Raw genomic sequence first — 13,470 nt, 5'->3', positions numbered from 1 at the left:
ACCTGCTATTACTCACCTACAACCATTTCATTGAGACTGATAGCTACAATGTGCAGGGGAATCAATAGCTAGTTAAAAACACAGCCCTAAGATTTTGCTCCATGCACTATCAAAGGTCATATGAATGTCTGCAGGTGACATTCCAACAAAGTGGAAAGGCCACTGCCTCCGTTTGGGTAAATTCCTGGATTTTTTTCCTCCTCGATTATAAAAGCATGAAAGATAATGAGAAGATGCTACCCAGAGCACAAGTCAGCTCTGTGCCTCCAAATAGGGAGGGTTGAAGACTATCAGCTGGCAAACAGAAATACCTCAGCTCATTCCCCAAGTTCCTTACACCCGGATAGTGCAAGCAGTGCACAGACCTGCTTGCTGCAAGAGAAATCCCAGCAATTCCTTAGGAAACCCCCCAACATGCCCTGCACATCAGGTCAACCTTGCAGGGAGCGCGTCTGCCCACCTTTGTCCCCAGCAATTTTGCGACCTGCATCGTTGATTTTCCCTTCGCAAGTCCTCGCGGCCACGGCTTGCACAGCTTACGCTTTAATTTCCAGAGCAAATAGAGCACAGATGCTATGTCAATATAGACATGAGACAAATACAGCCGGTTGCCAGTTTGGGCTCTTCGCCAAGCACTGGGAGCGCCGCTCGCGCTAACGTGAGCCCTTTGGCAATTCGTCACCCTGGCGCTGTCCCAGATCGGTCGGACTTGACAGGCCACCGTGGATTCTGATAGTGCTGCAGCAAATCCTGGCTCCGTCTCCTGGTCATGTTTCCTCATTCCAGCACATTAAACCCAGAGCGCCAACAAAAGTATATTAATATTGGGCAGCAGGAGACAGGAAAATAACACCAACTAATTAAAGGCAGGAATGCTGCTTCTCGCCATTTGCCATGGCGCTGGTGAGTGGTGATGCTCTCTCACCTGGAAATTCCCAGCAAAATCCTCCCAAACTGGAGCTGGGAAGGACAGGCCACTTGAAAGCAGGATCGTGGGTGTCAATCCTGTCGAGCAAAAATTGCTTCTAATGTGTTAACTGCCTGGAAGAGCCCCCCGAAGCCAGGCACGCTGCTTCGCCTCCGCTGCTCTCCAGCAGAAGCGATCAATGGGCAACTCATCCGCTCCGAGGACCGCAATCAAGTGTCATTACTGGTGAGGTTCTGCTTGGCTTCACATCCCCCTCGCAGAGCAGCCTGCATCGATCCCCCGCGCTGCCGAGAAGGGCGACGAGAGCGGCTGTGCGCCCACGGCGCCGCTGGCATCGCACACGGAGACCGGAGGGGCTTCTCCCTGCGCACACAACGCGGAGAACGGCGCAGGAGCCTCCACGAGGAGCCACGGAGGGCTCCTAACAACATCCGAAGGGGACAGCAGAAATGTTGATGTTATCAGCCATTTCCTAGCAAGCCAAAGGGCTTTTTCACACTTCCTTAAATTATTATTTTTTCCTTCTTGCAACCCTGCTCATGGAAGGCACAAGAGCTACTCTCTGCTGCAGCTTTCTCCTGCTGGCTCATGCTCATTCCTCTACATAGCATTTAATTAGGCAATTTCTATAGGACTCAGGTAAATTCACAGGGAATACTCACCTTTCCCTTCTCAGGCCTCTTCTTCAAAATAAGGAAGGTCCCTTCGAGCAGCTGGACAAAAGAACTCACAACAGTACAAACTCCAGGTGTTCATATTTTAGGAATGGAAAAGTTGCCTACAGTGGAACCACTTTTTAAGCTACTGACTAAGGGACTTGATTCTCCTGAGTCACTCAGTCTCAATCTTAAAACTGCTAAAATTGGCAGAATATTTATATGTACATATGGTATATAAATATATATACACACACACACACAATTACTTAACTAACTTACACTATGCTCAAACAAACGGGTTTCCAGGTGAGAGTCTCAAGTTGCACACATTATTTCTAGTTAATCCTGTAAGGCCTGGTAGTCATAAATGGACATGCACATGCTCATGTAACAGATTTATACTTTCCAACTCAACATGGAAATGTGATTCTGGCTGCTATAATTATATAGTCACATCTAAAAAATACACTAAGTATGGATCAAAAATAGTGCAAGATTTTGCATTTCCCACACTGTCAATTGATAAGGGAACTCTGAAAGTGAAAAGAGGCTTGGCTAAATTGTACAAATCTGTAAAAATAACGAGATACTCAATTATCCATAACAAACCTCTTTCACATACAGCTGTTTGGATGCATCTGGCCAAGTTCAAATCTCTTCCAAAGCGGATGACATCCCAAGCTGATACACCTGCTTATCCCAGGCCTGAGCGTAGACTCCTCAGATTCACATTTAAAAAAATCTCATAAAACTCCACACTGGGCTCAGATCAGGAGGTAACGGCCTATGTTGAAGACCCAATGGTTACACAAAGCCTTATTAGCTGAAGTTCTGCTGGGATGGTAAATCAAACTTATCAAACAGCAAGTGTGTCAATGGGCAAAATTTCTAATGCCACACACGGGCATGCATTTTAATCCACTTTCAAAGGAAATTAGTAAACAAATTGGTCTCCTTGATTCTGGTGGAGCAATTCTAGCCCAATATCAACAGCACTGAGAACCCCAGTCACTGAAAGAGGCAACTGCACCACAAGGTGAGATCACAAAACCCCTAAAACAAGACAACTGTAGGACTGTTCTGCATCCCGATTTATTTCTATTTTTAAACTTGCAGGGCTTGTAATTAATGACTTGAGAACATAGGGAGAATTGGAACAAATTTCAGGCCCAGCTTCCTCTGCATGTTGTTAATAGCTAGTCTGTCCACTAATGTGGTCCAATTTTACCCACATCAACCACATGTGATAGAAGCTGCAGGAAAGCAAGCGAATTTTTAATCATCTCTCTGATGTACAGTATAATTGCTGACTTTTATCAGACAGCAGTTAAACAAAGACTTAGAAAGAAACAAATATCCCTTAATTGCACAACTGCTACTGCTCACAATAGGATGGTCTTTGAAATGACTAACTGGTCCCTATTATCACAGCTACACACATACTCAGCCATGTACAAACAGGCTTAGATCAATGGAGACATTTATTTATTTTCAAATGAGCCGTGTAAGTGTGTGCATGTGCAGAGCAATTATTCACGTGTGACATTATCTCCCACACGTGTGGAAAAAGCATGTGTGAGCCCAGCCATGTATCCCTATCCATGCACATACAAGCTTCCAGGGTCCCTCACACAGGGAAAACCCTCCACGCTGTGCCACGTGTGATATATGGCCTTTATGCACACGCTAACCTAGACAAATATATTATCTCATTTTAGCTGTGGAATATTAACGTTGACACAAAGCGTGCATTGCATTTTTGAGCCAACTTTCCTTTCCTTACGACTGTGTGTAAAACAGAAACTGTGAGTCCTGGAGCCTGCAGTCTTACAAGGACAAACACGCATTTACAGCCCTGAATGTAAATGGCTCCCTTGGAGCTGACGTTTCCTTCCACCCCCAAGACATCCCCACAAAAGAAACCCTGCACTTTTACATCCACAAATGTCATCAGCACTTATTTCTGCACCTGTGATGCCTTGAGGACCTACCATAAAGTTAGAAATATATATATTAAAAAAATAAATCAAACAAGCAATCCCTCCCCAATACCATCCTGCTGTCAAAATTGCTGAGAGCTGTGCCGTATACATTTACTTCGTGCCTGAACGTATAATCAGCACGGCACATGTGTGAACCTGCCATTCAAGAAATGGCTCAGGGTTTAGTACTCAAGTTTGCAGCAAGAAGGATACAAAAGAGGAAAAAATGACAGTGCTTAACTTCTAATTGTGAGAGGATAAGCCAGGAAATTACAAAAGCAGGGCCTATTTGGCAAATAAAACATAAAATATCTTAGAGTGATGAGGGCTTGCAAAAGTGCTGGTAATAGATTAAACATATGTACTCTACCATTTTCCACAAGAGCTGTTTTTTCCACTGCACTGCCCCTACCGCCTTCCTTTTCCCTTCCAGGAAGAAAAAAAATAAGCCACCTTATTCCACTTATATAGCCAAGGGACCAGCGTTTTTATACCATCGATTGGGAGATACATGATCGGTTCAGTATTCCAAAGCTAGTATGGGAAACACAGGAACGCCCGTAACTCTCCAGGGAGAGGAGCTTAATATTTAGGGCTAAGAAACGCTGTTAAAAGGGAGCACCACTCAAAACAGCTTGGAAAGAGTTTGCTCATTTTCTTGCTTTTCTCTTTAAAGGATTATTTATAGGAAAATGACAGAGGCAGGGGAGAGCGAGGGGAAGGAGGGAGCAGGTCCGTGTGCTGTACCTTGCCGTACTCCTCCCAGGAGTTGCTCCAGGTCCAGTAGTGAGCCTTGTAAAGCCCGACTCTCACGGCCATCATCTCGTTACCCCGGTAATAGAAGATGGGCCTGGAAAGGATGCAGAAGAGAGCGGAGCCGCGTGAGCAGGCGAGCGCGCCAGGCCGGGCAGCGGGGCTGATAAGGGAGCCGAACGCTTTTACGGCGTCCGACTTCCGATGCGGCTATCAGGCAGAAACAGGCGGCCTCCTAATAGTCCCCGCTGCAAGGTTTTCAATTAACATTTTCTAAAGTGCTCATCAAGTTGAGCGCTCGCGCTGCGCGGGGATGACACGTTCTGCAGCTCGGCTGCCAGCGGTTGTTAATCCTCCAGCTATCGGACCCCGTTACTTCCCACGGAGCGTGCCGATCGGAACCCCAGATGGATCCGGAGCGGCGTGCGTGCACAAGCGAGCGGGGAGAATGGGATCCACCGAATCCGCCGCGCTCGGGCTCCCCATCCGTCCCGGGAGGACGCAGAGGCTGTGCCCTCTTCTGAGTGCCAGAACAGAAAACACCTATGAAAAAGCCTAGCAGCAAAAAAATGCTTTATTTTTAACCCAGATCAATTTCCCTCCATGCCTTGCATCATCTGCAGATATAACTGAAAACTGCTAGTTCTTTTCTGATAAGTTCTCTCAATTAAAGACACGTTTGAAAAAGGTCCTCCACACAGAGCAGCTGGTGGGTTGTACCCTTGCACGTATCGTACCCTTGTCCCAGACACCCCAGCAACCGTCCTGTTTGGTTTCCTGATAATGTTCCCTCATTCCTGAGGAAATGGTGCAAATTTTATGGAGTATTTGTGGGAGAGAGGATTGATCTGGTGCTCATCGCACAAGAACATCAGACTGAGCCGGCTCGTTCCAGTTGTTCCTGGTTGCTGGCAGGATGAGATAGTAAAGTTGTTTATCACTATTTGCATGGGTATATATCTTTGTCTTCAATTCAAAGACGCCACGAGGTAGAAACTGCTTGCTCCTATGATGCCACCTTGAATAACAGTCCCTAAATATAGAATAGGATTAAAATCACCATGACTGAATGACAAGCACAGCCCAAGATCTCTTCTATTTTGAGCAAAACGGTAGCCTCCTTTCCAGCTTTCTTGCATAACAATCCTGGTGTCCTCTGTCCTTAGGAAATGCTCTGGAGCAAACTGGAAAAGGCTGCTCCCAGCTGGGCCCAATCCTGCATCTAACACACCTGAAATGCCTGTGCAATCAAGGCAGCTTGAGAGATCTGCCAAAACACAGAACCTGATTTAAACTACTCACATTAACAAAATTAAAAGCCTGAACAAGCATGCCACAGCTGGGCACACACCAGTCTGCTTTTTTCCTTGCCGTAAACACTCACTATTTGACAAAGTATTAGGTGCCCTCTAGATTTGAAGGCATGGGATTAAGTTTTTGCCTTTTTTAAAAAAATGAAAGTATATTTTATCTTTTAATGGAGATTAAAGCTTATGCTCAAAATTTTGTTATTAATGGTTTCCTTTTTCACCTTTCTCTTTTTCATTCTAAATAAAAAAGCACTGTTATTGTAGCAGAAGTAGCTCTTTATAATACGCTGGCTGCTACAATGCCAATTCTCTTTTATAACAACAAAATCTATTGAAACTTTTGGAAGTAAAGATGGGGATAGGTTGTTTTTGAGGAGATTGCAATGCCTCCTGCCAGCCACTGGCTGCCCCTCAGGAAATCAGGTAACACCATGTGTCTGCTTCTTGCTTTAGTGGGCACAAAAGCAATTTTACTGAACAAAGGTTCAAGTCCATCATGAAAATAATTCAATTATGTTTTGCATGTGTATGTTTCCACGCTATCTCACAAAGAACATATCCTGTACTGTGATTTCCAAGGCTCCAAATTCTTCACCAAAACCACAACTAAAGCACCTCTCAATCTCCAAACATTCAAGTGAGAGAGCCAAAGAGATTCGTGGTCAAATTTTAGTGTCTGCACCCAGGAGCTTGCAGCATTGCTCCTTGTTCATAAATATTCCAGATCTTTAATGCAAGTCTATCCTTACAAAAACACCCACAGAAACAGGACTTTGCAGGAAGTGAGCTTCCAGTTCATTCTCAGTAGCCCAGCCTTTGCCTCCAGCCTCCCTTGCCCAGCAACTGCAAAACCTGTAACTCTTCTGCAAAGAGCCAGCAAGCTCTTGGATGTTTCTCCAGTAATAAATTATGCATCTTCCCCTGAACAGGCTGCAGTTCACAGGCTTTTATCTCCCCAGTTGCCATATGCTGCTCCAGGGATCCCTGCTAACCCCCTGACATTTGCATCTGTCCAGAAAATCCACTGTACAGCAATATGTTGTGTGCCAGGAATTCCAACCTCAGCCAGCTCCCGGAGAGAAGCTGTTCCTACCATAAAGCTCTGCTGCTGCCCCACTTCACCTAGCAGGAGAACAAATGCATTAGCTCAGTTTATAAAGTATATGAGAAAATTTAATTTAAATAAATAGAGTGAAGTTTGGAATCGTGTCAGCTTGGAGACCTGGATGGGAGCTCTGCGTTCATAACTAACCTGTCAATTAGCTGTCCCTGCAAGACGGCAGGTAAAAGGTCGATGCCGTCAATCTGTCTGTCACTTGGAGGCTGCAGTCCCGCCAGGGAGAGGCTGGTGGTGAAGAGATCCATCACGTTGCCCAGCTGATGACTTACCTGAAAAACCAACAGAAAAGCACTTGCAAAAAGGCCTTCAGCTAAAGCCAAAGCGGAGGAGGCAGGTTTCCACTGCAGCAGAAGCACTGCTTGCTTTATCTCCTTCTCTGCTAGGCATCTTCAAGAAAAAATCTCCCTTTTTGACACAGCAATCATCAGCAAACCTTCTATATATATTAAAAAAGGGGGGGGAGAGGAGGGGAGGAACAGAGAGCAGAAAGGAGAAATCCAGACCCAAATTTCTTCCATTCCCCTATTGTTTTCTAGGGAGCATTTGCATTTTGGTTCATTTTTTTCTCTTTCTTCTCACCTCTTTTTATGTATGCACTTATAGGAGTATCTCTTTTCACCAGTTCAATTTCCTTTTGCAAATTCTGAGTCATTTGTGGTTTGAAAAAAACAGCACTTAGAACAGGCAAAAAGTCCTCGATTCCCTCACCAGGTCATCTCTGGAGTCCAGAATACCCCGAGAGAATTCCCAGAAAGCACAGGAATAGATGGATAATAACAAAAAGAGCCTGATGACTTCATCAGCAAACCATTTCCAACAATTCAAGAACTGTAAAGTTGTGGTATTTTTAGTATGTATTTTAATAAGGGAGAAAAACATCTGGCTTTGGCTCCAAAGGAGATCTGCAAGTTCTTTTACTTTAATTGGAAGCCATAGTTATCTCTCTGGTCTTAATTATTTATATTTAAAAAAACTAAAAAATCTGTTCAGAGTGATTTTTTTTTGCTTCCATCATCCATGTGCTACTGTTATCTGCTGTAGAAGGTTTAATTAGCCAGTAACACACTAAAGTGAAGGAGATATCTTCAAATTGAGAGCAAGAGCAGGCGTGTTCTGCACTGAGATGCAGCAGCACAAGATGTGACATGAAAAGAGCCTTTTCAGCCATACCACTCATTGCAAGACGAGAAGCCGTCTGATAGAAAAGCACATCTGTAAAATACAGAAAAACATTTTGACTGAAATCCAGATTCCTCCTGCAGACCTTGCTAATGTCAGCGTGAACTTTATGATGCTGGGACTATCAAAGAGTTTTTATCTTTGAATCTTCTCGCTAGTCACTAACAGAGCCCCAGGTTGTGAGCTGATGCTAATTACTTAAATATGATTACAAATGATAACATGATAAATGAATCTTTGCAACATGTTGGTTTGCTTGCTCTACAGGAAAATTAAGGGAGGGAAACATATTTTTTTTGCTGGGATACTACGCCTTTTCATTAAGAGGTTAGACTAGAAAAAAAACGAACATTTAAAGGAAGAATCAAGTAAAAGGAAAAAGCAACATGCAGGGAACTGATTAGAAGTTTAACATTAAAACATCACATCACTTGATTACAGCAATTTTAACGGCTGTCATTCATCAGGGTGTTGGCAGGAGCAGGTGATGCTAAAAGCAGGCTCCAAAAATGCTCCCACAGCTCTCATGGAGGAAGCAAAGTGTGAAGCTCCAAGCAAAAAAGCCTGAGCATGGAAGCTCCTGCTCAGGAAAGCAGCTGCATCAGCTGCCCAAGAGCAATGGGGCTCCGAGGTGGGGAGAAGCCAGCGTGCCAAACGCTGACCCTCAGGAAGAGCCGGAGCCGGCTGCATCCCGGGAAGTGCTGTGCGCTCCAATGATGGAGCTAATGCAGGCTCCTCTCTGCTCTTGGCCACGCATGTGCAAAAAAAAACAAAAAAACGGGGTTTGCTCACCAAAAACGAGCCCTCGCCTCCCTCCTTACAGACCTGGATGGTTCCGGGAGCTGTGGGAACCCCGGTGCTCCCGAAGCTGAGGGGTGAGAAGCGCTCGGCACCGCAGGAAGATGTTCAGGCCCTCGCCCTATACGAGGCGAATCCAAAAGTCGCTTTTCCTGTTGTCAATCCCTTCCCTCGCCTCCATCTTTTGATAACGGGCAGCAAGGGGCAGTCGCTGACCTGAGATTCGTGCCTCTAATACCACCTAATTTATACAACGCCTTGTGAAAGCCTATGGGGCCACCACGGTCTTCTTGCACTGGCCCTTATTAACCATAACCAGATGTAGATGACTCTCTTTAATCATCCAATTACACTTCTGGTCTCAGACAACATTTTTCCATGAAGCAGAGAAAACTTCTTAAGGAAATTAAATGCCCATGCCACAACCACTTGGATTTATCTGTGCTCTGCAGCACCACATTGAAGAAGGAGGCGGGGGAAAGGTTAATATTTATATAAAACTTTGAAGTATTTTCAGAGAAAAATAAAAAAATTACCATTTTCTCCTGTCAACAGTGCTCTTTCATTCTAGTTGCCTTTCCCATTTATTTTTATTTTTTTTTAAGAAAAGAAAAAGAAAAATCCAGAGAGGGCAACAGCCCAGAGAAAATAAATAATATATAAAAAAGAGTGAGATCAGATATTGCTCGTATCAGTGAGAAACAGCCGGTATTACGCACGTAAGAACGGATTTTTCTCCCCCTTCTTCCCCCCTTCTTTTTAATAAACTCTCAGTATACACATAACGTCTTTAAGAAAATGAAATCCTTTTGCTGTGGGCCACGTCGCTAGAAGAAATAGTCACCAGTGCTGTTATCAGTGCTTTCAAGCTTTAACTCTGAATCAAAGGCGACAATTAATAAAGTCGCCCCCGCCAGGAATGGAAAGGAGGAAAGCTAAATATTTGAAACTGGGTGAACAAATGTCAGGGTGTTTTTAAATAAAATCCTTTTACAGTTATCACAGCAAGCAGACCTGATATCCCTGTCTAATTCAATTTCAATTTGCGCCCCATGGGAGATAGTGAAGAAAAGGTTGCAGTGCTGTCTTTGGGTTGATATGTTCTTTTCTCCTTCAGGAAGCAGGCACGAGAGAGCAAGGGGAGGAGGGTGAGGGAAGAGGAGAAGGATTCAAATACCAGCAGAATACGATTTTTCTTTTTTCCCTCCAGCTGGATCCTTCCAGAAGGCAGATGTGATGTGGGGAATGCTGAAATGCTGATTTGTTATGAATTCACCTGGAAAACATCGCTGAGCAGGGAACTGCAGAAAGGCTGTTTGTGTGTGAATAAATGTACCTGGTGAGGGACCAGAATTCACTGAACATGATGCCAAGAGCAACAGAGACTCCTGAAGACCACCCCACCCACACGCACAAAGATATAAATTAGCTGATTGCACCAAACAACCTGATCTCTATCAAGATCCTCCTCAACAGTGCTCACAATCCTATCATCTGATTTCTTTTAAGTAAAAAGGTGCTCTTAAAAAAAAGAAATTAAACAAATGCACTCTTTGATCAAAGTAAAACCTACATATGAATGAGATTATTAGGAAACTGCTAGACCTCATTGTCAGGATGGGGACGAGGCTTCCACCGACACCTGGATTTCCTGGGCCACAGGGCTGAGGCTGTAGGAACAAGCCCCATTCCTACAGCCCCAGCAAGACCTAGGAGCAAGGAAGTCCTGGAGCAAGACCCAGGTTGGTTTCAAGTTATAATAAAGATGATGTTGAACCTGGAGACTTCAGCACACCAAAGAAGCCAAAAACACACTCGAAGATAGATGGCTTTTCACTTACTGTATCCAAAGAAGCAGATAGGAAGCAATAATTATAGGCACCCTATATGCCAGCACACCGTAAGCTACGGTACACAAAAGCAATGCCAAACCTCTCACCTGCAGTCAGTGCTGCCCTGGGTATCAATGCTGGAGCCTCGATGGCACGAACACAAGCAGAAAAGACATATAAGTAGCTATCACATATTTACGTAGCATATGTGGGTCCAACTCAGGACATCTTGGGGACAGAGCTCAGAACAGCCTTTGAGAGACACCTAAGCAGAGGCCAGGAGGATATCTGGGAGCAAAGCAGCCCTGGGATGCAAGTCACCTGCACCTGCAGGTATTTAGTGGGTATTTAGCAGGTATTTAGCAGGCAGCATCATGAATTGGAGCCCAGGGGAGGAAGGACTTAAAATTAAGCACGTGTTTAAATACCGAGGGTATTAACAGCAGTGCAGAGGGGGATCCTCAGCCTGTCCCCTCAAACCTCCGGCTCGCGCGCTGCTTGCCGAGCTTGCACCCACTTGTAACACTCAGGTCACCGTGCTTGTGTGTGCACACGTGTTAACTTTGCTCAGAAGTGGCTGTTCACAGAAATTCAACGGTGGCCCAAAGCAGGAAGCCTCCCCTCAGGCTGAGAACGCTGCTCACCACGTAAACCCTCCTCTGCCACGCTACACGCGAGGCTCTATCTGTGACCGTGGCACCAGCGTGCCGGAGCTGAAGGAAATAAGCAAGCACAAAGATTTCTCTACTTATGTTCCTAATTATCCCTAAAGTTACTACAATGGAAAGAATTTTTAAATTTGGTTATTTACTTGCCCCCATTTATAATGCATGTTTACTTTTAGCACATTATTCAGTTTGGACATGGAAAACAAAACAGTCAGCTTCAGTTTTGTGTTCTCATGTGTTAGCCCAAGGCTGTTGTACTTGGCTTGTAAAGGCTTTATGGAAATGTTTAAATTTAAACAAAAAGACTGTTTTCATTTCCAATTAAAAAAATAATAAAATATTTCTAGTAGGTTTTGTGAACTCTTTAAAAATGATGAAACCAAGCTACGCTTGCTGCCCTCAGCTGCAGATCTAAGGTATCTGATGGCATCCTCCTAAATTTTCATTATCCTGACTCAACTAAACCACTGAAAAGGAATGCAACTTAGAAAAATGCACATTTTATTTATGAATACTTTGTCGTCTTAAACACAGTGTCCAGTTAATGAAATATCACTTTCTTCAGGGATAAGAGACGCTCATAAAAGGGAGGGAATCTATTATTTACTGTGAACCCTGCCTGCAGAAAAAATTGATTGCATCTTTCTTTAATGAGAACTGGGACAAGAGAGGTGAATTTTGTCACCTGAGGATTATTTTGAAGTGATCACATATGAATTTGTGTACGGACTGGAAAGTATCTAGCCCTTCCCAGGTGGCCCTGTTACCTGATGGACAACATGCTCCTCCTCTAGACTGGGACATACAATAGCAGCGTGTCTTTGTACTGCGTTTCAAGTTCAGTAACCCACTAAGAATACTGCAGTCCAAAAGAGTAACGAGCTTAAACAGACACCTTAGATGCAAATTTGCAATAACAATCAGGAATGGTATCCTTCTCTACGGGCAGCACTAAGCTCCTTATTTAGGGAGGCCTCTGGACTGAGGGGTGGGACACATTAGAAATCTGAAATCCAACAAGAATCCAGCCCACTGAATCCAATAAGAATCATTCCGTCCACTTCAGTTTAAGACTGACCAGAAATCGTTAAAAGCAAATACTCACCTTTCCAGCAGGTATATGTCCAGGCCACCACGCAATAGCTGGCTCTCTCATGCCTCCTTCAAAGGTGGTTTGTTTACCACAGAGAAAAGGACCATTGCTTCCACCTAGAGAAAGACGAGAAGCCACAGAACCTGTGATAATGCAAATATTATTTCAAGAGACACCGTCAAGAAGGGAATTTTTAGACTAATTTTAAATTAATTTTGATTTCTGCCTGAATCCTTCTTCCAATAACAACTCCAGAGTTATTTTATTCAAATATTTCTTTATGATCAAATGTTAGAAGTGTCTTTTCAGCACAGCGAGAAACTGTTAAACACAACCTGCTACTAACAGAATAAAGAGAGAAGGAAGAAAAAAAGAAAACAGAAGACTGCTGGTGTTTCTTGCTCTTGAGGGTGTTAACTGTTGTTTGTAACTAAAGGAAATCTGATGCTTTCAGAGAGAAACAGCTTTTTTTTTGATAGCCCTTTTAAAATATGAGAACAGTATTAGCTGCAGATATGCAAATAAGCAAAATAACTATACATTCCCTGAATGTTCACTCTCAGAAATGACCAGTGATTTGCAGGAATATGCTGCACTTTTAACTAAGCCTCACAGCTGAGCTTACTGAGAAACAAACAGGGAGGTCCCACCACTGATTCCAGGTCACTCAAAGGCAAACATTTGCTCAGCTGAAGCCTGAAGGCTGAACTGAGAGACTCAGCTGAAATGAGAACTCCGAATACTCCTGGATTTGTGGTCCAATAACCACTACACAATCTGCCTCCAAACAGAAAGGAGTTGGCTATAAAATCAATTTGCAATTACTCCATTTGAGAGAAACAATCATTTTAAAAAAAAAAACTCATCACGAAGAAAAAGTATTTGCATATTTGCGTATTTTTCACAATAGCTAACAAAAGCGAGACCCTTGAACGCTTCTTAATTACTCAGCAAGCTCAAATAGACATTGAGCAGATGGAGAGAGTAAAAACACAGCTAAGTCTCTACGTTTGGACCTAAACAAATTAAAAATATTCACCTATTCACAGTGCAGCACCAAGTGGAAATGCAAGCAGATGAACAGCATACTGGGTTAGGCCAAAGGTCTACTGGACACCTAAGGACACCTTATCCAACAGTGAGATGAC

General features: G+C 43.8%; 1 protein-coding gene across 1 annotated transcript in view; it reads right to left on the bottom strand.

Annotated features, from left to right (window-relative positions):
• Positions 1-13,470, bottom strand: part of GALNS (galactosamine (N-acetyl)-6-sulfatase) — a 40,526-nt gene that overhangs the window by 16,259 nt on the left and 10,797 nt on the right. The window contains exons 9-11 of the mRNA XM_088526238.1: positions 12,335-12,438; positions 6,885-7,021; positions 4,317-4,419 (exon numbers count right to left, since the gene is read on the bottom strand). Coding sequence (XP_088382364.1) covers positions 4,317-4,419; positions 6,885-7,021; positions 12,335-12,438 — 344 coding nt within the window. The remainder of the gene's footprint in view (positions 1-4,316; positions 4,420-6,884; positions 7,022-12,334; positions 12,439-13,470) is intronic.

Source organism: Tinamus guttatus, unplaced genomic scaffold (genome assembly GCF_059628265.1).
Source record: "Tinamus guttatus ecotype Peru unplaced genomic scaffold, ASM5962826v1 Tinamus_guttatus_pri_ptg000244l, whole genome shotgun sequence".
Lineage (NCBI taxonomy): Eukaryota > Metazoa > Chordata > Aves > Tinamiformes > Tinamidae > Tinamus > Tinamus guttatus.
The sequence above is the reverse complement of the archived record's forward strand: the minus strand, read 5'-3'. Positions and strand labels throughout refer to the sequence as shown.